General features: G+C 35.3%; 1 protein-coding gene across 2 annotated transcripts in view; it reads right to left on the reverse strand.

The window, feature by feature from the left end:
- Positions 1-27,721, reverse strand: part of POF1B (POF1B actin binding protein) — an 83,887-nt gene extending 56,166 nt beyond the window's left edge. For both annotated transcript variants that reach the window (XM_019717430.2, XM_019717429.2), the window contains exons 1-5: positions 27,634-27,721; positions 27,195-27,515; positions 11,841-11,915; positions 9,213-9,293; positions 1,515-1,616 (exon numbers count right to left, since the gene is read on the reverse strand). In XM_019717430.2, coding sequence (XP_019572989.2) covers positions 1,515-1,616; positions 9,213-9,293; positions 11,841-11,915; positions 27,195-27,476 — 540 coding nt within the window. In that variant the 5' untranslated portion in view covers positions 27,477-27,515; positions 27,634-27,721. The remainder of the gene's footprint in view (positions 1-1,514; positions 1,617-9,212; positions 9,294-11,840; positions 11,916-27,194; positions 27,516-27,633) is intronic.
- Positions 27,722-27,819: the final 98 nt, after the last annotated feature.

The following is a 27,819-nucleotide window of genomic DNA, read 5'->3' on the forward strand; positions in this document are numbered from 1 at the left end:
ATTTGATGAATTTTTTCTGTTTGGTATCATAATGTCCAGAAATAGTTTGCTGTTCCTCTGGAAGACATGTGTACTCTTCAGACTATATTCAACTTTTCAAGCAGTCCAGAATCTTAAAGATTTGGATGTTTATGATTCTGAGAGTTTACTCTATTTTTATTGAGCAACATATAAGTAATAATGTATTAGTTCCTATAAATCTGGCAACTGCTCATAAATACTCATAAAGATAAGATGTGTTTTCATGCCAATAAAATTTTTAAAAATTAGTATATTTTAATCCTTCATTTGTATACGAAAAAATGATTTTTTGATCAAAATTCACTCCATATTATTTAACTGTCAGTTTGGGGTTGAATTGTGCCTCCTGCCCCCCACCCCCAAAGATATGTTAAAGTCTTAACCCCCCCCCCCCCCCGTACCTCAGAATGTGACCTTATTAGGAAACAAGGTCTTTACAGAGGTTTAATCAAGTTAAAATGAGGTAATTAGGGTGGGTCCTAATTCAACATGACTGGTGTCCTCATGAAAAAGGTGAAATTTGGACACAGAGACAGACATGAATAGAGGGTAAACAATGTGAAGACACTCAGGGAAGATGCCATGTAAAGATGGAACCTTAAAGTTATATATCTATAAGTGAAGGAACACCCTAGGTCACCAGAAACTGGGAGATAGGTATGGAAGAGTTTCTTCCCTAGAGGCTTCTGAGGGAGGATGGCCCTGTCAACATTGTGATTTTGTACTTCTAACCTCCAGGACTGTGAGAGAATACATTACTGTTGCTTTAAGCACCCAGATTGTGGTACTTTGTTACAGCAACCCTAAGAAACTAATGCACTGTCCAATTCAAGAATATCCAAGAGATAAATCACAGGCTTTGTCTGTGCTGGACATGCTTGTATCCACTGAGCACATCATGTAAAAATCTCTGCTGGTTACAATAACAACTCTGCTTTGAAGGACTGGAGGCTCTAGGTGCCATGGAATTATCACCCTGCTACAGTTTTGTACTCTGCTTGCAACAGTTAAGCTTAATGAAATTTTAAAAATGTGATTTGAAGCTTTAGTTGTCTAGATCTTTTACAGTATACAGTATTTTACATGTCTGTTCATAAATATGCACTTAAAATTTCATTTCATGTTAAATGAATTAAGATAAAGTTATGATGTTTTAAATTATGATTTTCGAGAGACCAGTTTAAAAGAAACATACAAAGCATTGTGATATTTACATCAAGTTCAGATTCTACCATTAATTTTCTATGTGAATTGACATATCTTTACTTCAGTTTTCCTTTCAGTAAAACAGGGACAATAATACTTCACACGAGGAAATGGATATAGAAGTGTTAAGGATGATATCAAGAGCTGCAAATATAATAAGGTATTATTATGACTCATAGTGGTCTTGCCTAGCACCTGACAATTGAATGCCACTTTAACTCTACTAAAATATTCATACTTCAAAAGTATACACTTACAAAATAAGCCCTAAAATAAATTGTACGTACCTGATCCGTATTAAGCTTCTCTACTTTTCTTATTGTTTTTTCATAAATAACATTGTTTCCTGGGAAGAAATGGCCTCCTCTTACGAATGGAGACAGTGGTTCCTACAAAGACAGCAAAGACTATGTTTTGCTTTGAAAGGTACATTTTCAGGAGAGGCTTAACTTTAACAAATAACCAGTCTCTAATACACTCGGAGGTAGTGGCAGATTTTAGGAGAAGAATATAATGACATCCCAATAAGTTCTGAGAGATGTAAGGAAATAGTATTAAAGATAGCCTATTTTCCCAAACAGAACAATCTGGATTTCTCTTACTACATTTAACTAGGCCTGGCACAGTATTTGGGGAGAAATTAGAAGGAGGTGGGAAAGATAATTTTTTTCTGTTGCTAAGGCAAGATATTAATATAATAAGTTTCCCCTGAGTTAGACAGGCATGAGGTCAACCCCACTTTAATTGTGTTCACTGGTAGGTTTATTTCTATGCAAAATTATTATCGGAGAAATGCAAAATAAACATAATTCAGCACCATTGAGCAGTAAACTAGGTAGAACTATATTAAAGATTTTTTTTCATGGAACTCAATATGGGTACCTTTGAAGTGTACAGTTCTTACTTGTGATTATAATCAAACCTAAAGCTCCCAGTACAACACGTGTTTTGAACACTGAGAACAAAGCAGGGGTTTTAAGAGCCACTGTATCTCCATATAATCAACTAAACTGATGTAGTATTATGCAAGTTCTTAGAAGATGTCAGCCAATGAAATAAAGGCTGGTGACATGTCCGAGATCTGAAAGAAACCAGGGAGGAGCTAATAAGAATCAGACAGGGAATCTAAATTAAATATAATGTGTACTATATTCCTTTCCCTTCTTTTGGTTTTCATATGGGGTGTTGGGATTGTTTTGTTACAAACCAAATATTGCATTCGTCTATTTTTGTAATACAGGGGAACAGTTTAGAAGGGGATTGGTTAAGGCTGTTACCAGTTACTATGTTTACGACCATTTCAAAATCAACAAAATATGCTAGCATTTTTATAGTCTGTTGTTGTAAAATATCTTAGAACAACTAGACTAAAACACTGGTTTTTGAAAAGACAAGACATTCTTGAACCTAAAGCTGTATACTTCTTGTATTCACGTTTGAATAAAGGGTGCTTTAACTAAATGTCCCTGGGATGTTTTGGTAAAAAAAACAAAAACATAACTGATTAAATTTGACTAGCTGATTAATTACTAAATCTAAAGATGGATATATTTAGATAGATTAACATAAAAGCTATTTTTTTTGTTGATGTTGTAAAAAAATCCCCTTTAGTAGTTATTTGCAATCATGTAACACAAGTTTAAGAGCTTACTATGCACATAATATACTCTGCTAAATGTTATAAAGCATGAATCAAACTTAAATTATTACCAGGGGCATTGAATATTGATCAGGGTTCATTGAACTATAGTCAGAAGCCTATTTTGTGATGTTTTCAAGCTAAGAATGGTATTTAAATTTTAAAGGACTGTAAGTAAAAGGAAAGAAGACTGAGGCCCTATGTAGCCACTAAAGTCTAAAATATTTATTATATGGCCCTTTACAGAAAAGTTTTGTTAATCACTGGTCTAGATGACATATGAACACAAATATAGATATAGACACATAGATATAGATATATAGATATATAATACAAAGCAGAAAGTGGCAAGTGTATGGTACAGAGAAATAACTTATGGGATGGAATTTGAAGAGAAAAATTGAGTATCATTTGGCAGTGCTCAGTTAGGTTACTTGGCTCAGATGGCATTTGAGAGGTTAAGATGGGCTTTGGATATGAGGAGATGGAAGACAATGGTATTCCAAGTGAAGGAAACAAATTAAGTCAAGATACCAAGGTTGGAAAAGTGTAAGTTGTATGTAGGGGTCATACTTGGCAGATGGAGCTTGGTTCTGCAAGCAGTGAGAAACCTTTGAATGCTTCTAAACAGGGTGTGAGGTAAAGACAAGTCTACTTCAGGAAGAGTAATTGGAGAATGGAAAGAGTACAGGTGAAGAGACAGTCAGGAGATTATCGTAAATCATGAAGGATAGTACTTTTCAAAGATGACTCTGAGATCTTGAACCTGAGGAATCTACTGTATGGCCAATTGTGCCAAAAACAAAAACAGAAAAATGTTGAGACATAATTGAATTTTATGTGCTCCTGGTAAGAATCCAGGTCTGGTTCATGTTTTTATTCCTTGTAACACTTACCGAAGTACATAGTGCATAGTAACCCCTTAAATATTTGTCAAGTTATTGCAAAGAACTATCAAAGAGGCTCTTTTACAAAAAATGTGCAGGTGGGCATTCAGGCATAGATGTCCAGCACACCATTGAAAACACATGTATGGAACTAAATGGGGATCTCATGGCTATAGTTCTAGATTTCAGAATCATACACTTAGAAGTTCTAGTTAAACCCATGCAATTGCTGAAAAGGCAAGTGAAGATCAAAGACAGAACTAGACAAAACTTAAGAGGTATGAGAATAAGAAAAATGTCATAAAATCAAGAGAAGAGACATTTCAAGAACCAGTGAGAAAGTGAGTGAAGGTATAACTGCTTCAGAATTACAAAGTGGATTGAATTTGGACTACTATAAATTCATTGTATTATATGACTAAAATTAGTGGTGACAGGTGTAATAGAAAAAAATCAGGAGTCATAAAACCTGTATTCAGTTCTGCCTCTGTCATCTAAGTACTTGCTGTGGAAACTTAGGCAAGTCATTTACATTCTCTGTGGATCAATTTCCTTATCATAGGGATAGTACTTTATATCAAGCAAACTAACATATTTTAAAGTACCTTTAACCTATAATTTTAATATACAAATGACATTGTCTTTTAATAATGTAGTAAAATAATATTTAAACCCCATACTGCATTTAAAATAACTTAGGAGAATAGTGTTAGACTTTTTCTAGGATATCAAGTTAAAACATATACAAAAGTAGGCTTACTGAAGGCAGGGATTTTATCCCTCTTGAATACCGTATAGTGAATGAACAGGTAATTGGGTGAGAAGGGATGAGATGAACCTTTACCTTAAGGATATAAGCATGTTCTGAGAAGGGAAAAATAAATTTAGCAAAAGCATGAAAATTTCTCTGTGAACTAAAGTTCACTATAAATGCTGAACCATTATTTTTTAAGAAGAAAAATGGCTTAGGTGTTGACAGTGTTGATTCTTCCTAAAATGTGTTGGGCTTATTATTTTAAATAACTTATTGAAAAAAATAAACTTCCAAATTTAGGGGACTGTTATTTTCCCAAAATCTATAAAAAGGTAAAACCAAATACTACTATAAATAAATCAGTCTGTGTAAAACAATTCAGCGAAATAAATTTAATCAGAAGTTTTACATTTCTCACAAATGAGCTGCTGGACAGTTTTACTATTTTGGCAGCTTAATTTTTTCTATCTGTACATTTGAATTGGTGCCAGAGCCACCCTAAAAATTAACAGGTGTTTTCAAAGATGGCTGATCTTATAATTATAATTGTTACTTTTAGAACCTCTGGCAGTAGTTCTCACATCTAACAAAGTACATAAACCCCAACGTCTACTTTGCTGTTCCCAGGCCATGAAATCTTGCTGAAGAAAAAACAAGATTGCGGATTTGGCTCAGTACAAATTCAAGTCATCCAAATTTAGGAGGCCCTGCCAACCTTCATAATCATACTTGTATTCATTAAATTCTTTACAATTGTGGTTACAAATCTTTTCATTTTCCTCAATCCCCTATGCTTATGCTCCCACATTCTCCTTCCACTTATTGAGAAAACCCAGATAATCTATCCAGTGAGATTCCTTCATTTTCCTCCCCACCTCAGAAATCTCTCTTTAGTTTTTTTCTCCTTCCATCTCATTACAGAGAATGACATACTCCTCTTCCCCCACTCCCATGTTGCTTCTCTGTCTGTACCTGGAATCCTATCCCCTCATGTCTCTTCCAGAATCTTATCCCATTTGTCCGCATTCTCTGTTGCATGTTTAGTCATTCTTATTGCTGGTTCTTTCCGTCTGTCTACAAATCTCGCAGAGCTCCAAGATTTTGTTTTTTCCTTGAGGTAATATCCTATCTCTCCTTCCTTTGATCAATATTAGGTATCCTTTTGGGAAGAGTAATCCTCACTTAATCCTCCATTTCTTCTTGATTTATTTACCCATTAACTTTTAATATCTGGATTTTGCCTCCACAGGTATACCAAAAATACTTTCTCAAATACCACTGCTTTCGTAATGGTCCAACTCTATTCTCAGACCTCATCTTCCTTGGCTTTTTTGGTCATTTGAGACAGTTGACCACCCCCTTTCTCTATTTACTTCAGTCACTCTGTGTTCATATCCCTCTCTGACAACTCCTCTGCCTGTGGCTCCTCTCTTCTGTTCCCTTAAAGTAGGACTTTCTCAAGGTGTTAACCTCAGCCCTCTCCCCTCAGTGATCTCACTCATTCCCCCAGCTACAATGATAACTTTAAGAGAAATACCTCCCATGTTTCTATCTCAAGTGTGACCTTTCTTTGAGTCATTTTAAACTGCCTAATTGGGCATCTTTCCTTCTATGCACCTGAAATGCTACTGGATCAAATATCAAATCTCCCCCTTTCCCAAACCAGCTTCTTCTACCCCTCACTTTTTAATACTTTTAATTTGTCTACCATACTCCCAGTATTTCAAACTAAAAAAGCTTAGGATCATATTTATTCTTCGTCTTTTAACTCCATATCCAATATAAGTTATCAGATCTTGTCAAAACTACTCCCAGAATAACTGTCAGAAAAGACAAATAATGTAGATTTGGAGTCAGAAAGTCTGAGCAAGTCATACTTATTTAAGCTTTAGTTTCCTCATTAGAAAAATGACACTAATAACGATGTTAATTGTAATAATATCTTGAATGCCACAACAAACCCTTCTCTGATTCCTCCCAAACAAATGTGTTATTTCCAATCTCTAAACTTCAATAAGGTTTCATCTGCATTTCTCTCATGGCATCTATCATATACCCCACCATGTATTTTACACAGCTATTTGTGAATATATTTCTTTCCCTTCTTGAGAGGAATTGTAAGCTTCTTTGGTTTGGGAACCATGTCTTATTTCCTTTTTCTCCTCCTCCTATTTGAAGGTTGTACACAGTGCTCTCCCTACAGTAGGAACTCCCCAACTGGAAAATAAATGGAACTGATTAATATCAAATGGACTCTATCTACTTGATGGAACAAAATTATTTCCTTCATTTCTGGGTCAAGTTATGTACCAGACTGCGTAAATCCTTTGACTAAAATAACAATAAATGAAGAAGGAAGATCAGAAACAACCAAAAATAAAAAGGCTAAATAGAGGTTGAAGGAAATCAAAACGAGAAAAGTGGATTGAGATCAGTTTAATTACAGGGAGGAGAAGTAATGATTAGACAAACTGGGAGGTGAAAGAGGATAAAGTTGCCACTTAGGAGGCTTAGCTTATTATAAATATTGTAATTAAGCCAGAATCATCTCCTGGGGAAATTTAAATGAGCAAAAAAAAAGGTGTATACTTAGATTAAAAAGGGGGGGGGGGTCTGTATCTAGACAGGATTTTCAAGCTGCTCTAGAAAACCAGTTAGATTATTTTTGTTTACAAAGCATGGGGGTTGAAATTTGTTTTATTCCTCTATAATGGAAAGAGTTAAAAGCTTTAAAAATGATAATTTTTCTTTAAGGGTCTACTGGGTCTTCTCCCTGAGAAACTATTTGCTTCTTTGTATTTGAACACAGCCGTAATAACAATAAGCCTTTACAGAGGGAGGTACAGTATTACAAATGTGTTACATACTTGCAAACGTACTTCTAATATCTCTGCCTTTTTAATTACACCGTGGCTGGGGAGAGTGGGTGAGGTAAGGTGGTAGTATATATGGTAGGTGAGCCTCTGGATCATAATCACCTACATGACCAATTGTCCTTAATTTGCAAATGTTTCTTTCCCAGCTCTGCATTGTTTAATTTCAGTTCCAACTCTGCCTCTTTGTAACTGAATGGTTTGGGGCCAGTTAAAACGCAAATTTCCAGAAGAGTGGGACCTTGTTTTGTTCACTGCTCTCTCCCCAGTTCTTGGGGTAATTTTTTATACATAGTAGGCAATTGATAAATATTCATTGAATAAATGACTGAACTCTGTGCTTCTGTTTTCTCACCTTTTTAGGATTAAATGGGATAAAACATGTAAATTGCCTAACATGGAGTATATATCCAATAAATATTAAATCTTCCCTTTCCCCATGAACTAAAGAATAAGCATCCAAAGTCACATAAGAATCATTGGCAAAGTGGTTTGGAATTCAAATGATTTGATATTTTAAATCTCTCTGTGGATATATCCTAGGCAAACACAGTAATTCTCATATTATTACAAAAAGCACTATCTAGAATTAATTATTTGAAAGCCAGGGGTATCACGTGAAATATGCATCCAAATATGCATATTCTCCAGTTTGTGTGTGAAAGAAAAGGAGAAAGAGGGAGAAAGAAGGGGGGAAGGGTAAAGTGATTGGCCAAGAAAGAGACACACTCTCATGGTTCCCTTCCCTATACACTTTTCAGATTTGTTGCTTAAACATTTGATTGTTCAAAAGAAGGAACAAGCAGCTGCTTTACTACAACCACATTCTCTTTTGACATTTACATAGATATATGAAAACTCAAACAAATGTCCAAATCAATCACCTCCAAAACAGAGATCACATGGTCACAGGTTCACACACATATAGACATGCACAACTAACAGCCTCCCTAGCTAAAGAAACATGAGAAAATAATTTTTAAATAAAGAAAGAAAGAAGAGGGGACATAGATACAAACAGAAGAATAGTACATTCTCCCCACCCACCTAGAATAGATAGTACCAAGTGTGTTACCCTAATTTAACCTTTTGCTTTCCACAGCTGAAGCAAAGAACCTCCTGTTGTAGCTAAAGAAGGGCTGTGTGTGTGTGTGTGTGTGTGTGTGTGTGTGTGTGTGTGCAAGTATGTGTGTGTGTATACATGTTTTCAGGAAGATTTATTACTGTGTGAAAAACAGCTTTCTTAATTTTATCCTCAAAATTAAACAGACAATAATATCCTAGTTTGTAGACTATAAGGTTATATATACTTTTTAGTAGAAAATATAGTTATGTAATTTTCAAAAGAGCTCATTTATAGGCACAGAAGTTGATATACTATAGGTAACAAACACATTGAGACACATTTGAAATTTGGCTTTTCATTTTCATCTTCCTAACCCATATCTTCCTGGAAAATCTAAATAGACTAAAGACTCCAATCCTTGATATAACAACAGATAGTTTTTATGCGAAGCCTATGAAAGAACTTTGTCCCTTTTTTCTTTGGTTCAAAGTGCACAAAAATCCTTTGTAGCACAGGGGTGGGGCTACAGAAGGAGAAAGACTTTATAACCCAAGGAATTCCACTGTTTGTAACTGTTGCATCTCTGAGTCAGAATGTACAGGCACATGGTTGTCTAGAATTAAACATGATTAGAAATTAACTTTATAACCAGAAGAAAGTCCAACAATCTGATTTTATGGATATCGTAACTGACTCACCCTTCTTGTTTAAGTTATCAGCTTCTAAGGAATTACAGGTTGGGACACAAGTTTGCATGTAAGTTTACCTGGTCAGGATTTTGTACTATGTATCTCCTAATAGTGGTCTGTGGATATGTAGTGATTTTCATTGTTGGAGAATGGAGTTCCTGTGAAGAACAGATAAAAGTTGCATATAATTATAGTTATTTAGTGACCTTGGAGGCATCAATAATAATAGGGAGCAATTTTCAGAGTAAAATTTTTAAAGTCATTTTTAAATTTCAATTTAAAAAACACATATGAAAGCATATTTATGTGTTCATCACTGTACTAGGTATTTCTATTGTACTCATTTCATGGTAAATTTATCACGCATTCTAAATTATATTCGATGATAATTTTGAAATACTTCTTTCATTGTAAATACCCCCACATTATTAGAAGAAAATATAGCTTAATGTCTATTAACTAGAGCTTCTGTTTGAAAAGGATATCCTATATTTAAAAAAAATGGAAGGAAATGCAAAGAGAAAAGTGTGTGTGTGTGTGTGTGTGTGTGTGTGTGTGTGTGTGTGTGTACTTAAACACTTAAATCTTCAATGTTGGGTGTAGGAGGGCCATAAACAATATTAAAGTGAGACAAAACACTAGAACAAAATCATTTGTAAACTTTTGATGGAAAGAGTAGATAGTATTAATACAGTGAGAGTTTTTATATCTCAGTGAGAAAAAAATGTCTTCACACTAATAGAAAAATAAGCAAACAAGATAAACATTTATAAAAGAAGAAAAGCAAATGGTTAATAAACAACAAAGTATTCAACCAAACGAGGAAACAAATAAACATAACAAGAGAATACCATATATATTTTTTGATCTTGAGATTATTATGCTAAGCGAAATAAGTCAGACAGAAAAAGTCGAGAATCATGTGACTTCACTGATATGTGGGATATACAACAAAGGAACAAGACAAACAAATAAAGAAACAAAAACTCATAGACAGAGACAATAGTTTAGTGATTCCCAGAGGGTAAGGGGGGTGGGAGATGAGGGTAAAGGGGATCAAATATATGGTGATGGAAGGAGAACTGACTCTGGCTGGTGAGCACACAATGTGATATATAGATGATGTATTATAGAATTGTACACTTGAAACCTATATAATTTTACTAACCATTGTCACCTTAATACATTTAATTTAAAAAAAGAATACCCTATTTTAACTGGAGACATTTTTAAAATAATAATGCTGATAAGGTACAGTAAGAGGAGCACTTTCCTATGGAGAGGGGAAAAATTAACTACTTATCCATAAGCTGAAATGAGTAGCCATTAAAATAATGATCTTGAGTAATACAAATTTACATGAAAAAAGTTCACAATATTATATAAGGTTAAGTGAGAAATGAAGATATGAAAGTGCATATATGGAATGATCACAAGTTTTTATTTGAATGAATGAAAGAAAATAACAAAATGTTGAGAGTAGAATCTCTGGGTAAGGGATGGGTTAATTAGTGATTTTAATTTTTTTTCTTTATATTCTTTTATAGTTCCACAATTTTCTACAATAAACGTATTTTTTAATTATAATAAATAAAACATATAGTAAACCCGATTTTAAAGCCCTTTATCATGAAAAACAGCAGTTAAGGCAATTTTCTGACTGGATTTGAGTATAGTGAACAGCTCTGTGATTCAAGTGGACTTACTTTTCCAAGGTAATATTATAATCCTTGGTGTTCCCATAGGGCCCCAATATTAACTCAGTTGTAGCCCTTATCCCACTGTCCTGTTTTCTCATATATGTGACACATGCTAGTCTGCTCTAGGTTAGGCCAAATTGGGAGGTGGTAGTCAAACTTTTCTTTGATAATCTTATTTGTTCTGCATAATATCATCTTTTACTTACTGTACCCAAGGTCTAAAGACCAGTTTTTGTCCATTTATCCCTATACTGCCCAAGTGCACACGCACACCCTGGCACCTCATCAAAACAGGGCAGGCCTGTTTTCTTAGAACAGCATCTTTCTCCCTCTTATCCTCCAAATCCCTTATACTCCCCTCTTATGTAGGAACAAACTTAAGATGTTTTATTTTCCTAGAATTTGCTTTTTACTATAGGGTGACTAGCTCATTAAACACATATTTGTTAACATGGTATTTCATTATCATCATAGTACTTCTTAAAGATATACTGCCTAGACTCAAGAATAATCTTAAAAGTGGGATTATTAGGTCATAAATGCTAAGGGAACCAGACTCTTGCATGTCTTTTAAATAACACACTTGAGAAGGGCTAGGTCTGACCCTGTAAGTTAGTCTCTCTCCAAATGTAAACTTAGAGTACTACCACTCACACAGTGAGGTCCTCAGTCAATCCAAGATCTAGGTACTTTATTTGTGCTCAAATCAAGGACCCTTAAAATATACATAATCACAAGGAGATCATTGGCTAAAAATAAACTGCACTCAAACTAAAAGCAATCAGATTGAGTAGACAATGAAACTGAAATATCAGTTCACAGAACTTCTGTCAGCACTTGTTTCACATTCCTTTAATGGGCTCAGTTGATGCTCATGTGTGAGAACCCCATTTTTAGTTTTACGTTCCTGACATTTTGAGAACGTGGAGGGCCTAAAGGTTGTTTAAACATGTGATCAAGGTTTATGTAAAAAGAAAATCGAATGTGATCTATAAATTCTTTTACCTGTTCAGTATTTTGGGTTATATGCAGAGTGCTTGGGGCACAAGTGGATATTTTCAGACTTGGAGACTGGAGTTCCTGTTGAGAGAAACAAAAAGGGTTCAGAAATTGTTATTGAGCAGTGTCATTTGAATGTATTGTGTTCTTGAGATATTGTTTTTCTTTATTTTTATAATAACCCAATTTGTCAGAAATAAGAAAGTTATTTTATGCTTTCTTAGAGGATGTTCATTTATCCAATGAGTGCGTTATTGAATTCCTTTGTTAGTTTTGCAAGTAACCTAATGATAAAAGAATTTCTAGATTGCTTTTATAATAATACATTCTTCCTGTGCTTTTAGGTTGCATCTTTTTTTTTCCTTTTTCTTTGAGAACTGTTTTAATATGGACCCCCATGTATTAGATGTCTACAATCAACAAGATGCAAAATTTATCAATCAAAAACATTAAAAGTAAAAATTCTCAAACCAATATAGGGAACTACCTTTGAATACTTAACTAAAACTACTGCCTTCAAGCTTGACTCTTGATTATGCTTTATCTGGTCTGCTTCTGGTTTAATTTCAAAGAATAGGTTCTGATATTATAAAATGATCCATAAAAGTATGATTTTAATAATGATCAGACAAAAGGTGACTCTATTGATTATGTTGGCATTTTCTCTATGTTTTCCCAAATCAGCAAAGCTGTATAGCTTAATAGCGTGCAAAAAGTTGATAGTATCACTCAATCTCTTCTTACATTAACATAATTTACAACCAATTGACAGAACACCAGAATATATTCCCACAATGGTAAAAACATATTTTTTTCCTTAGAACAAGGTGGCTATTGAAAACCAGAATCACAGGTTTACAAAGGAAATGCTGACAGACTCATATGGAAGTAGTATAGTTATAATGTAGGTATAACATGCTGTTCTTACAACAGGACTATACGTTTACTCAAACTGCCAAATGTTCTGCACACTGTGGTTTTTCTTTTATTTTTCCTTTGGTTAACTTGTAATGTTTCCTCTTCCCTTCCCCCTGTTACATCAACAGCACTATTGCAAGCTTAATATTCTAAGGCAAACTTTGGATATGCTCCCAGATTTCCTGCTGGTAGCTGAAGAAAATTGCTCAGACAAATGCAGAGAATTATAGATTGTAGACTAAACAGGTACATGTTCTTCAGTTTAGGAAAATGGTTACAAATACATACAAGGTCAGTTTGGCCCTCAGATCCAACATGAGAAGGTTCAGAGAGACAAGAAAAAAAAGGAGTATCTTTTAGTTATGTAATAGTACATGAATACATTCTAACACAAAATTTTATATGGATCTTCCCTTAACCATGAAGCCAAAGATCTTCCCTTAACCATCCTCCCTGCATCCAAATCCCTTACCCAGAAGTAACCATCATTGTCAAGTGTATCTTTACATAAATACAGTGTGCCAAAAATATGTATACATATTTTAAGAAAGGGAAATTGTATTAAAATTGCAATACTCTATACCAACAACAAAAGATGAATACAAGTCACATTTGACTTCTGCAATTACAAGAGGTGTTCAAAGTGGTTACATCAGCATCCAGACACTTCTGATTATGGCAGGGGTGTCTAAACATTTTTCAAAATTTTTTACCAAGGGCCATATGCAGTAAAATACACAAACAGCCGGGCCACTCACTCGAGGTGAAGTACGTATTGCCTTACCTGGTTTATTTAAGTAAACTGAATATATTTTTGGAATTTGCTGCGGGCCAATAAAAAATGGATTGCGGGCCGCAGTTGGCCTGTGGGCCACAGTTTGGACACCCCTGGATTTTGGCAAACTACTGCTTGAGCTACGTTGACCAAAGTGTCCACTTGTATACTTTTTTTTGGCACCCCTGGTATATATGTATAAATAACAATATTTATTGCTTTTATTATTCTGCAAAGTAAGCTAAACAATATTTCTTGTATTGTAGATTAGATACATGTTTTAATTCATTATTTTAAATTAATACATAATGTCCCATAATGTTTATTTGTTTATCAAGGTTTAAATTGTTCCAGGTTTTCTGTATTAGAATAAGCATCCTTGTGTAGTGTGATTATTTCTCTAAAATCTGACAAAGAAGTGGGATCCTGTGGCACAGAGTATGTGAATCCTTCATGTTAACAGATACCGCCTAATTGATTTCCCAAATGGCTATACCAATGCACATCCACCAGGAGTGCATAAAAGTACTCATGTCTGGAGGATGCTTTTCTGCAACTTTTTAGCCTTTTTAGACTGGGGCCAGTAATAGTAGAATCATTTTGAAAAGACAGTTTGTACACACTGCCTGGCACCTGACAGGAGTTCTATAAATGGCAGTTTTTCCCCCTCCTTTTAACCAATTCAAATCTGATGACATTGGCAAATTGAGCAGAATGAAATTAACTAGCCAATAGGGCTAGCTTTTAAGCTAAAAGAGTGTACTGAGAAATTTTATAAACTTGCAGAAATTAACCTAAGTTACACACATATTTATATTTGTATCTATATCTACATCTATATCTATATCTATATCTCACCTTTAGGACATTTATTTATAGTAGTACAGGCAGGTTTACTTTATTCAGATGCCAAGATAGTAGATATTTAAAAGGCAAATTGGTGCATTTGCACAAAGATTAGTCTGATCCTACAATAAAGAAATTATTCAATCTTCTTATACTTAGAAAGCTGGTACATTAACTCCATAGATTATAATTTACTTAATTATTTTGAGCCTTCATTATTAGAACTGATCTAGGTAAATGTAGCTTACAACCCTCACGGTAACAGGACAAATGGAATAGCTTCAAAAAGTAAAATATTAAGGTAGCAGCTTAATATAGGTCAAATAGATTAAGACATATGGTGTCGACCAGAACGAATTCAAACTGTAGCCGTATTAGGCTGATTATAAGGTAGAAAAAAACTAGCTGAATGTAAAGTTTATTAATTTCAGAAAGATTTGTTAAAGAAAACGCTTTTTCCCTGGAAGTCCACAAAATTAGGTAAGATAGTCTGAGTAAATGTCCAAAATGAGCATTATCTTGATGCTGAAAGGTACTTTCAGTGGTATCTAGCTTTGGGCAGGATAGCAGCAAGTCATTCCACAAATAGCCCTTGCCTCAAAAATGTTTGTGAATGAAGAGGATGCCAAACTTTTAAAGGCACCCCAGGAATAGGAGTCTAAATCTCTCTCTTGATAACCTATATCAGTGTTTAATTTTCAGTGTCACTCATCTGTATATAGCTTACCTAAATCCTTCATGTTAAAATCATTAAATTCAATGAATAGCTACATCTTTTGTGCATATGCCCTCCGTGCCACAGCCCCACATTCCTTATAACAAAATAATCAAGAGTTGGGGGAGGGGTGGTGGTGACTATCATAATATACTAGAAAGAATCCTGGACTTGGAATCAGGAATCCTGGGTTCTACTTCTAATCATACTATCAACCAGCTCTGTGATATAGACCAACTCATGTCATCTCCCTGAGATTCAGTTTCCTCATGTGAGAAACGGAGTATGGGTGTGGGTTAGTGTGAATTAGAGGATCTTTGAGCTCCTTTCTATTTCTAACATTCTGTGAATGTAGATCATTCCCAACTTCTCTTTCCATAGAGAAGAAAACAATTTCACATTTTTAAACCTGTCAGCCTTGTTTTCCTTTGATGATGATGATGATAATGATGATATGTCATGCAGGGTGGCATGCGGGGTCTCTGGTCCCGCTCCCCACATAAGAACGCAGGATATGGTGAGGCCAAAAAGGAACACCCACGGAGCCATAGGTAGGGGAGTCATACCACTATATTCTCTCTGGTGGCTGGATTGAAGACACAGAAAGCAGGAGCTGCTGGATCCGCAACCTGCCGTCCACTTCTCTGGCCAACCAACCAACCCCACTTGCTAGCTGCAATCCGCTGTGCTAACTGCAATCCCCCCTTGCTAGTTCAGCCACGGCAGTTATGTCAGTGGCTAACCGGTAACAGCTGATGGCCAAGTAGTCACAGCTGATGGCCATCTACTACCCGAGCCCTACTACCCAAGCCAGCACCTTTCTACATGAAGCAGATAGCCTGGAAACTGCTCTCTGGCACTCTGTTCCCACATGATGATAATAACTAACACCTATTAAGAGTTTTCTGTGCCAAGTATGTTACATAGATTACCTTAACATTCAAAACAACCCCATGTAGAAGATACTATAAAACTACTAGAACACCATCTTATATATGAGTAAAGTTAGACAAGGACAGGTTAAGTAACTAGCTGAAGATCACCCAGTTAATACTAAGGTATTGGAGTTGAAACTCAAGTACCATGACTCGAGAACTCATGTTCTTAATCACCATACTTTGCCACATACGTGTATATAGCATAACTCACTATGTTTTCTGTTTTTCAAGTTTTCAATAGATTTTTTTAAAATAAACTGCATGATATATTTACAGAGTAGGCTCACAGGCCTCCAAACTTTAAAAGAAATGAATTTTTACTGACTACTCATATCACTTAAGCCCTTCAATTTTGCAGGAAGGCCCTGCTTTTTCTGATCAAATTTTCAGCACAGTGTTGAATTGTTTAGTCCTGTGGATCAGATTTGCTAAATACATAAATATTGCCTTGTTAGTAACTTTCTTTGGATAGAGGTCTGGAGAAAATAATTTTGTTATAATTAGGTAGGTTCAGGCTTAGTATAAAATCCAGGCCTGCTTTTCCCACATGGCCTAAAGTAATGATTTTTAACTTTGGGAAAGTTGTATGGCTCTCTTCCTCCTCCTCCTCCTTGTATAAAGTACATATGGCATTACCAATTTTAATACCAAAGTGAATTAAAATCAGTCTGCTTTTGGGGATTGTGGGGACAGAGCCCCAGAGAGCAGTTTCCAGGCTCTCGGCCTCACGTGGAAAGGTGCTGGCTCGGGTAGTAGATGGCCATCAGCTGTAACCCTTGAGCCATTGGCTACTAATACAACTGCCGTGGCTGCGGTGGGGTGTGGAGTCGAGGAGAGTCATTGGTCGGTTGGCAGAAAAGCGGACAGCAGGTCGCGCATTGTGTGAATCCAGCCTCCAGTGAGACTATAGTAGTATGACTCCCCTACCTGTGGATCCGTGGGTGTCCCTTTTTGGTCTAGCCACATCCTGCGTTCTCATGTGGGGAGCGGGAGCTGAGACCCCACAGGCCGCCCTGTGTGACAGGGATAATTTCACTATATCATTTGAGATAATTGTCCATACCTTGGTATACTCTACATCAGAACTGGGAAACTCTAGTTGTCCTAGGATGAATTTACTAGTCATAGAGCTATCTTTTTTTCCTGTTAAAATAGCTATGTTATTTAGAGTTAACAAATCATATGAAATGCAAATGGCCCCAGTTTCTCAGTTACTTACCTCAGTGAGAGCTCTTTTGAGTAGCTCAGTGCAGTGGAGGAAGAAGGTAAAGCAGAAGTTAGAGAAGTGTTATTCTCCTTTAGGTAGAAGGGAAATCTTTAAAATTTAGGACATACTCTGAGGACTATTTCAGGGTAAGACCTTGGAAATCAGAACAGAAACTATTTTTGTCCTCTAATACATTTTTGATACTTTCCACTCTGATAATGGAACATTAGAATGGGAAAAATACGATAAGGGGAATCATTAAATGATTTGCTGAAGCCAAAAAATATAAACCTGTTCAAATTGAAAATGCTTTAGTACCTAAGTAATTGAGATAGCAGGTGCAGTGAAAATGTCCAGAGCTGGTTCTTAAACCCAGGGCATTCATTAACTAGCTGTTCTAACTTGGAAATGTTATTTTGAGCTATTTGAGCCTTGATTTCTTTATTTGTACAACAAATAATACACGATGCTTATTTTTATTTGTACACTGTATAATTTGTACAATGATTGTAATAATGCCTTTTCTACTTTATTTTTTGAATTCTGGTGAGTAAATAACCTATGTAAAAACATTTGAAAAATAAAACATACCATCTATTAATGTGAGGCATTATTTTTACTGGATCGGTTATATGTGCAACTAAGTTATTTGTTCGACATTCATTATGTAATGATATTGAAAGAGATGTAAAAGATAGAGTATACTCTCTATTCTCACCAAGCTTATAATCAGTTAGTGGGTAAAAACTATTATAAATAGCAATAGAGTACCGTAAGAGCTATAAGCAACTTACTATGGAAGTTTCAAGGGGAAAAACAAGTTTCAAGGGCTAAGAGAGCTTCAGCCTGGGACAATTTGAGATTTCATCACAAGATTATACTTGAGGAAGGTCTTGAAAAACTGGTATAATTTCAGCATATATACATTGGTGAGGATGGGGGTTAGGAGCATTTCAGGTGTAACAGCAACATGAAAATGGCATAACTGTGGAAAATTTGGGGCTATATTTAGAGAACAATGGTTTACATTTTGGCTGAAACACAGAACACTAGAAGGGTATTTCCAGGAAGCAAGGTCCCTAGGAGCCAGATAATGGCGGGCTTTGAAAGTCAGATTAAGAAATCTATAGGGTGTCATTGAAGATTTTTTTTGGCAGACTAGTGATGAGGCATGTATAGGCAATTTAAGCAACTTTTCTAGAGAACATATTCTTAGATGTAATTAGGTTTGTGAAGAGTTTTAAATAATTTTATGGAGGAACCTATACATCCAAGCTGAAGTCTGTGTTAGGAAAGAAATGGGTAAATAATATGAGGACAAAAATCTTTCCTTGGAAAGTTCTAAATGTATTTTATTGTGTGAATGAGTACTGAACAGTACTAGTAGTTTTTATGAGGGAATCTTGGGGCATATAACTGACATGTGAAAACAATTACAGAGTAACTGAGTAAGATTCAATAAATAAAAACACTTCACCTAGACAGAATTTCAATAGCAGAGGAGGTAGAGGGAATATCTTTATAAGCAGGCAAATTAGAACTTTCAGGCTAATTTGCTTAAAGGAAGTACCACAAGATACGAAGGAAATGAAATGATGACAGATCAGAATCATTAACCCTTTAACAACATTTGCCATAATCACTAATCATCAATATTTGTCCACAGGGAAAAAAAGTAAAAATCAAATATAAATAAATCAAATCCAGATGCTTAATGGGACCCAACAACCAGAACAGAAAACTAATTGACTTATTAAATAGCTTCCTTATATTTACTTTATGTGTTGTTCACTTTTTTAAAGAGGCAATTTGTGTCCTACTTTCCATTTTCAACTCAAAGAAAGGGCACAGAAGAGCGAAACCTATAAACAATCCTAGTCGTATATCTTTATTAAAACCAGTGTTGGCAGCCACATTCAGACATTTTTGCAAGCCATAATCACAAAGAGAGGGGGTAGAGGGGAGAGAAAGGGGGAGAGAGAGAGAGAGAGAGAGAGAGAGAGAGAGAGAGAGAGAGAGAATATTCAGTTCCATTCTATTCCCCAAAACATTTATTTTGATTTGTCTTTGAGTTTTGATTTTTAAATATTTCAGCCTTCCAAGTGTACAGTCCATGGTGGAGGGGAAGAAAGACTGCAGCAATAATATACTAGTTGATATCATAAGTACTTACAGTTAAATAATGAAAAGTGATACTCGTTTTAAAAGGAGACTACCTCTGGGATGGATTTGAGAATGAAGGACAGAACTGAGAAGAGGGTAATACGATTCAGGGTTAGAGAAGATATCTTGAAGGAGATGACTTTCCTGATGGATTTTGAGAGATAGGTAGAATTCCAGCAGAAATGTGAGAGCTGGGTGAATGTTTCCAGAGCAAGGAATGGAGTGAACATAGGTGGGGGTTGGAGGGAAGCAAAATGCTCACTGTTCAAGAAACAGAGAGTAGTACACTGTGTCTGGAACACAGGAGGGCGGAAGTGGGTAGTGGGAGATAAGACTGTAAAAGTAGGATGGGACTGTCCTAAGGAGGACCTTGAACATCAAGGCTAGGAGGTTAAATATAACTTTGGAACTCGATTATCAAAGATTTTTAAAAGATTCTAAGTTACAAATCAAATGCCATTTTATTGCTGAGATCATAAACTCCACAATAAGGTACAAACCGATTTTATTTCTTCATAATATTTCTATCAAAGTTCTGGTAAAGCATTTAAGAGTCTTTAAATAACTAAGAATTAATCAACTTATTACCCAGTGATGGAGCCTTGTATATTTTTATACAAAACAATCAATAAAATATATGAGAAAAATATAAGAAAGAATTCTGAACAGCAGCAAAAAATATCTTCCTTCTTGATAAATAACATAATATTTTAAAAGCATTGAAATGTTCATTCACATTACTTATGCCCTGGCTTATGTTCCAAAAGATTTCAGGTAGTTCATAAAGGGAGCACATATAAGAAAATAATCATGAAGTATAAATAAGGATCAGATATTGGAAACTGTGACATAAATAAGAGTCAAATGTATAGACTAGGAATATACAGTGTAGTGTGGTGGTTAGAAGCATAGACCTGGAACTAGACTTCTAGGTTGAAATCCTAGTTCTACCACATATTAGCTATATGAACTTGAGCAAGTCACATAATATCTCTGTGCCTTGGTTACGTCATCAGTAAAAATGGGAATGACTTTTGAACTTTATTTACTAAAGTTTAAAATTAATTCAGAAGGTTAAGGGAGAGAGATAGTTCCAGAGAAGCTATGAAACCCAGATCATGTGCCCCAAAGAATGGAAAATGCATTTTGATTAAGGGGGGTTATTTTTCATCTTTTTTCCACTTCTTAACCATTTGCTTTGTTAAAAAGTGAGGTTCTGGGAAAATTATACAGATAGATAGACAGATTGATACATACATGCATACATATATAAAACTCTTTCACTCAAGCTGTTTTATTAAAGGTTTATGAATTTAATTCTCCCACTGAAATAGTCACTCTAAACGTACACTTTGAGAGTTTGTGGCTTCGTTTTTTGTTTCATTTCTATGTGCCCATTATAACTGATCACACAAATTGGCAGCACTGTGATCACACATTTGTACCACCATGAATTTTTTTGAATGTGATAGTTTTAGAGGTATTTCTATGTTTAAATGAACAGCTTGAATATATAGATTTGCAGTGTCCAGTAGACTTCTCTACAATGTTCTTTACCTGGGCTGTCCAATGCAGTAGCCACTAGCTGCATGTGGCTGTTTGAGCACTTAAAATGTGCCACTGAGAAACTGAATATGTATTTAACTTTATTTGATTTTAATTAATTTACATGTAAATACTCACATGCTATTGAAGGTGCAATTCTAGAGGAAACATTAGATGACAGGCAGACTGCAAGCAACCAAGCCAGTTTTCATGTTCAGAGTGACTATATTTTTAAAAGGAAAAAGAAAAAAAAATCTACGGACTAAAAAGTCTCCATCTCAAATATTGAGGTTCAAGTTCAAAGACTCTAAGAGCATGAGAACTTCCAAATATCCTTCTAAAGAATATTTATACCTGTAAACATTATAAATATATTCCTGCTTTCCAGTCTTTTGATCATATACCATGAGAATTAGAAAATTGTTTTAATGTTTTTCCTCATTAGTCTTTCTTAGCTAGTAGAGCCCTAATAAGCTTTACAAGCATGCATTCACCTAATCTTTCTGGTGTGAAATGAACTCTTCCTTTATAGACTAATCATTTAGTTTATGAACTTATTTTCACTATGTACCTAGAGGCTTTTGTTGGTTATATTTTTATAAATTAATACCAATGGAAAGAATTATTGAATGCTAACTCTGTGCCAGACATTGTGCTGGACACCTTCACATGTTATGTCCTTCAATACTCACTACAACCCTGAAAGAAGGTATTATTGGCCTCACTTTACAAATGAGAACACTGAGGTCCTGAGAGGTCAAGTAATTTATTCTAGGTAATATAGCATTAACACTATCTATCAGGCACTGTGTTGTGTGTTTTCTACCATTTATTATTGCATTTGACTCTAACAACAATCCAATGAGTTAGGTACTATTGCCCCATGAGGCAACTGAGGCATATAGTTAGCAAGCTCTCTAACCAGGAATTAAACCCAAGAAATTTAAACCTTAGCCTACACTCTTAGCCACTATACTAGACTGTTTCAAAGTTTGGTTCTGCCAAAGTCTGCCTCATCATGGCATATTTATTATTTGCAATATTCCCTGAGACATTCCACATAGATTCATTTGTATGGGCATTATCTCTACACAATGTTCTCTGTGATTGATCTTTAGACTGTAAAATATGAACCTCTTCAGTCAATACCTATTGGCTTTAGATTTCCTATTGATAGCTCTGATCAAAGAGTTCAAGACCTTCGTGCAATAGATACAGGCGAGATGGTGAGACTACTGGGAATGAGAATTAGGTAATAAACAGAGATTACATACGCAGTACAGGACTTTATTCTGTAAATATTTGGAAGCTTGTTGAAATGAACATGGGACTCTTTCATGGTGTCTAAATTTTAAAACTAATAAATAATATAATGTTCAATATAAGAAAACATGGGAGCCTTGTGGATACTCTTGTCAGTCCTGATGACTATGAAAATCACTAAAAGCAATAATAGTGACTTAGGAACATTCTAGGCCAAACAGTTTCCAAAGGGGCAATATCTTTAAAAACCACCTGATATTTATGCTGACAGAATTTGCCAAGGCAAGCTGCCATTTGAATAAATTCCCTGAATAGAATGATGGATGCTTTTGTTAGAACCTTTCAAAGCCAGTAATATGGTTAAACACCTGCCTTAGGTTATTGTTGAGATGTTGTTCTGTACTTTGTACAGAAAGAAACATGTAAATTATAATTCTCTTTAGATGAAACAAACACTTCCTTAATTAAAATATGTGACTGTGTTCTCATAAAAAGAAAGCAATAGAAATTACTAGAATATGCTAATAATAGAACTACTTCCCCTCATCCCTTCCCTCCAACAGAAATCCTCATTTAAGGGACCCATTACAGGATAATTTCTCTTCTTTTTCTGAAGGAAACTAGGAAAGAAAACAAAGTATACAGTCACTTTGCAGTGCATGCTTTTTGTCCTTAAAAAAAGGAGAAGTATATATGCTCCACTGGAAGAGAAAAAAGGATAGCTATTTAAATAGCTGTTGGTATGAAGGAAAAGTTAGCTCAAATAGACTTGTTTAGAAAGGTTTTAATTTTTAAATGGATTTTAAGAGCATGGCAAATCTCCCAGTTGTTTTATCATGAATCGTCGAGAAAAGAAATTTGGATCACAACAGTTAGACAAATTCACCTCCCTTCCCCTTGCCCCATGTCCCCCATTTGCCCCCCCCCACACACACACACAAAGCTTGTGAGTGCCATTCACTGGAAACAGCCCCAGCAATTTATCAGACCTCCCTTAAACAAGAGACAAAGACAACTGGCATGGGCATTTTCACCCAGCAATTAGTTGCACTCGCAATTTCTATACCTTCATTTAATTGTAAGCACAAAAGAGGTGACCAAAGCTGAAAACTTGGGCCTCTTTATCCTATGACCCCATTCCTTTTTCAGGCAGCATACTTCCCTGAACAATCATTCACTTTAGTGACCACTCCCTTTAACAAACCACACCCTTGAACAACAATTTATCAAAGCAACACATCCCTCCCCACAGAACAGGAAAATTTTCTGATAGTGTATAGAAATCCTGGCACAGTAAGGGAGCTATCTACAATCTTTGTAACAAAGAAAAAGGAAAACAAAAACATAACACAGATAAGCCCAAGCTGGGTAATTATTGAGAGCAGAGGCCTTTTATGAACACACATTCTCCCCTGGGCTGCTCTCTGGAGTTGAATTTGGTTTCAAGTTTAAAATTATAAAGAATGGTAAGCCCTACAAAACATACATTAAAAGGTCCCTTCTTACACCAAAACTTGTTTTATTCAATAAAACAATCGATAGCCAAAGCACAAAATAATATTTAAAAATAAAATAGACATATGGGACACCTACAGACTAGGTCCTGTATATCTGTCCTCACAGTGGACTCTGCTTGGATAAGCAAATGGTATTTATTCGGATAATCACAGTGCGTCCCACATAATAAGCACTTAATGTCTGTTCAATGAATGGCTGCTATTAAAAATATTTTATTTATTTTGATCCATTTCTCTCTCACACAGCAGTGCTCCTCTAAATACATGAAAAATATCTTGAACTTCATGCAAAGCTAAATTAATGGAAGGGAAAAAATATATGTCCAATGAGTAATTCACATCAATGCTGTTCACTTAAGGCAGGATTTAATTTTGAGTTATGTTGGTAGGTTAATATTGAAGCTTCTTAAAGTTTGAGCCAGAAGGATTTTTTGTTTTGTTATGTAGATCCTAGAACTCCATTTATTTACAATATCACATTCAGTTCTAAAGTGCATCTATGACCTTGATCATACTTGTGTTTGGTTTTACCTGTTCATATGGATAAACCTGTTAATTTTAATTCTACCATCAATTTAGACAATTCCACTAGCAACTGGTTTCTATGTTAAATTTTCTCTGAGGAACATTCTATCAATCAGACAAAATAATAACTGAGAGATTCATAAAATATATCTGATTAATTATAGGCAAGACACAAAGCAACATTATAGCTGGAGAAATTTAAAATCTGTTTGCATCATTTTAGCACACAAGAAAGCAGGAGAGGAAAACCATGTGCTAAAAAGCCAGAAATAGGAGATACTAAAGTGCTGCAAAAAATATTTGGTTAAATCTAAAATGTCTACTACAGAAGCTACAATTAACATTCAGGAAGCAAAGCAGAGTGGCATCAATTTAGGTTTCTCAAAGGGAACATACTTGACTACTGGCAACCCCCCCCACACACACACAATATATATATATACACACACACACACACACACATATATATATGTATATGTATGTGTGTGTGTGTGTGTATATATATATATATATATATATATATATATATATATACATATACATATACAAATTTTATGAATTATCTGAATGTCATCCAAACACCAAAATGCTAAAAATCAGTTAAGGTAAAAGTTTAATTGAGTTCACGATGACCAACAATTGATTATAATACCCATTTTCTTAGGTGCCATGGTCACAAAATCTAGCATCATATTAATTGCTACATACCAACTCAAAATGTCTCTGAAACATAGCATATTATGGAGAAACTATATTAAAACAAAACAAACTAAAAAAGGATTTTAAATAATATTTACTGCTGGCTTGTGCTTCTCTTGGTACACAATGCTGCCACCACATCTTACCCATTTGATTAGCATGAAGGTAATTTAATATGAAATCTAGGTCCTACTTTACACAATGCCGTCCTGCCAATAAATAAGGAGAAAGGAAATAAAACAGAAGAGTTTTCTAGTCACATTCTTTGTGGTAGCTATCTAAAAGCTTCTTGGCAAATTATCTTTTAGTGGATTTGTGAATGCCCTTTGACATCTAACTCAGTTTGAAATGTTATAGTCAAATTTTCTCTTTTCTTGTTTCACCAAGGGAATGAAGCTTTTTCTTTTTTTCTTTTACCACATATCTAGAACCTCACCTCCCTCATCCTCACCCAGCCCTTCCTTTTCTTTCTTTTCAATTATAAATAACTCCAGACGTCACAACACAACAACCTCCGTTCCATTCTCTTATCTGTTTCTGTGGCCATGCTTTCTCTCCCTAAGGTTCTTTATAAAGTCCTCTATGGAGAATTACATTTTAGGAGGGAAATAGTCTTGTAAGGATCATTCTAACAAATATCAGGTACAAAGAAGGAAAGTCTTGTAAAAAGTTTAACCAGCTTGGTCCAGGGATTATTAAAAAGGAAAGTTGAACTAAGGAACACACAATAAAATACGATCCTAAAAATTGATCTGAAGTCAATATTTATAATTTGCCAAATTTCTGCTATTAAATTTTTATCTATTCATCTTTTTTTACTAGCAATTTGACAAGAAAAGAGGTTAATTGTTCAAATAACTATGACAGATGAGGTGGTTTTAGCATTTCTATGATAATAGTAACTGTTGTTTTTGACCTCACTGGTTTTGGGCTACTAAAAAACATAGGTGACATGCACTTTGTTGTTCATCAGCATCCAATACAGAACATTGGAACGTACATTTGCATCATTATCACTTATACAAACTAGTATTTTTAACCTTATATTTTTCTTCTCTTTAACTTCAGTATAGGTGGAGTTTTTCTTAATTAAGAAATTATTCACAGTAAATCCTGGATTTTTCTTCATATTTTTTTCCTGAAATTAGTTTAAGCTAAGGGTGAAATAAAAGAGTAAGATTGTGGCCTTTGTAATTGTTGGGCTATCTATAATTTTTTTTTAATTATTTTAAAAATAGTTTCATATGTACTTCAGAAATGTTGCTTCATATCCTACTTTAAATGGTAGTTTTGAGGAAAATAATCCATATTATTCCAGATTGATATGATAATATCTCAATTTTTTGGGGGGTCCTTCACAGTATGAATTGTATCTTGAAAACATAATTTCAGTTTGTACCTAAGTTTCCAGCAAGCTTAAAGACATGAAAACTAATGTAAAGAGAGTCAAAGAATGAAAACATAGGGTTGTTAATTTTATATACTCTTGCAATATTTCTTTACATTCATTGGCATGATTATTAACACAAATATGAATGCTGAAATAACCCCTTTAAAAACAAATTTATTTCATTTCAAAGGGTGTCTTAGAGCTCCACCCTTTTAAGTTTTTATATAACAATTGCTTACATCTTGCCGTCCTTAAGCCTATATCCACTCTTTCAATACTCTTTCTACGAATATTCATAAATTATTCACCTTAGCTATACAGGTGCCAATGTGTCATTTTCAGAAGATGAAACATAAATGGCAATTCAAACAGGGATTTGTGCCCATCATTTATCCTGGAATAGCATAGTATTTGTTAAACACAAATATTTGCTCATCACTCTATACATGCCATTGTCCCTGAATCACCATATTTCATATAAAAATCTATTTATTTCTGATATGAAGTGAGGCAGTGGGAACCTATTCTATAAAAATTACTGTATTTAAGTTGAGGATTGCTTTGCAGTAGGAGCAAAAGAACACCTCAGACCAGATATTCCAATTAAATCCAACAAAAAACGAGCCATCCCATGCTCTAGTTAGATTATGAAAATCATTGGAATGGGTAAACAACCACAGGCACTAGTAAATGAAAGAACAGCCAAGACATAGAATTTGGGTGACTGTACATTGCATACTTAGCTGTAATCCACCAAGCAGTAACATCTTTTATAACAGAGGCAGAGAAGCAGAAAGAAAAGAAATGAAGTTCAAGATTTCCCCTCACTACTATCCTGGCACAGCTCTCTTTGTGGTACCTGGGAATGGTCGCTCCAAACCAAATTTTGGTAGGAGGAAGCATTTCTGAGTGGAGAGAGCACTTCCCGTGAGCCGATGGGGTCCAAGGCCTGAACCACCTTGTTCATGGGCCCACTGTAGGTCCTCACTCGCTCATACAGTATATTTTTCTCTGGAGGCTGCTGGGCTTGGCTTGACTGATGGTAGCAATGGTAATGCTGGGGCTGGCACTGCAGCACCTCTGAGAGCTGAGTCCCACAGCTGCTGCTGCTTGTCTCATTCCAATAGCTTGAGCTCATCATCTTCTCAGTGGTCAGCAAGGTGCACTCCAGATGCTCTCCCTAAGGAACAAACAGAAGATCATGAAAGGAAGGGCTAGAAAGACAGGCAGGTAGGCACATGTACAAAACTTTTATCAACCACCTCTGCCTATAGTGGTGCCAGGGAGAAATGAGTTACCTGAGCAGCAGCAGGAGCAGGTCTGGCAGCTGTAGAGAAGGTAACAAAGTATTTGAGCGCGAATGGAAAGTGGAGCCACCCTGTGAGATTGCTCCAGGAAATGGTACGGACACGCCCTTGAGGGGTGGATTCACCAGACAGGTTTACCTGCCACGAGAGGCTCTGCTTTGCCACGGAGATAGCTAC

This window comes from Rhinolophus sinicus, chromosome X (assembly GCF_036562045.2).
Source record: "Rhinolophus sinicus isolate RSC01 chromosome X, ASM3656204v1, whole genome shotgun sequence".
NCBI lineage: Eukaryota > Metazoa > Chordata > Mammalia > Chiroptera > Rhinolophidae > Rhinolophus > Rhinolophus sinicus.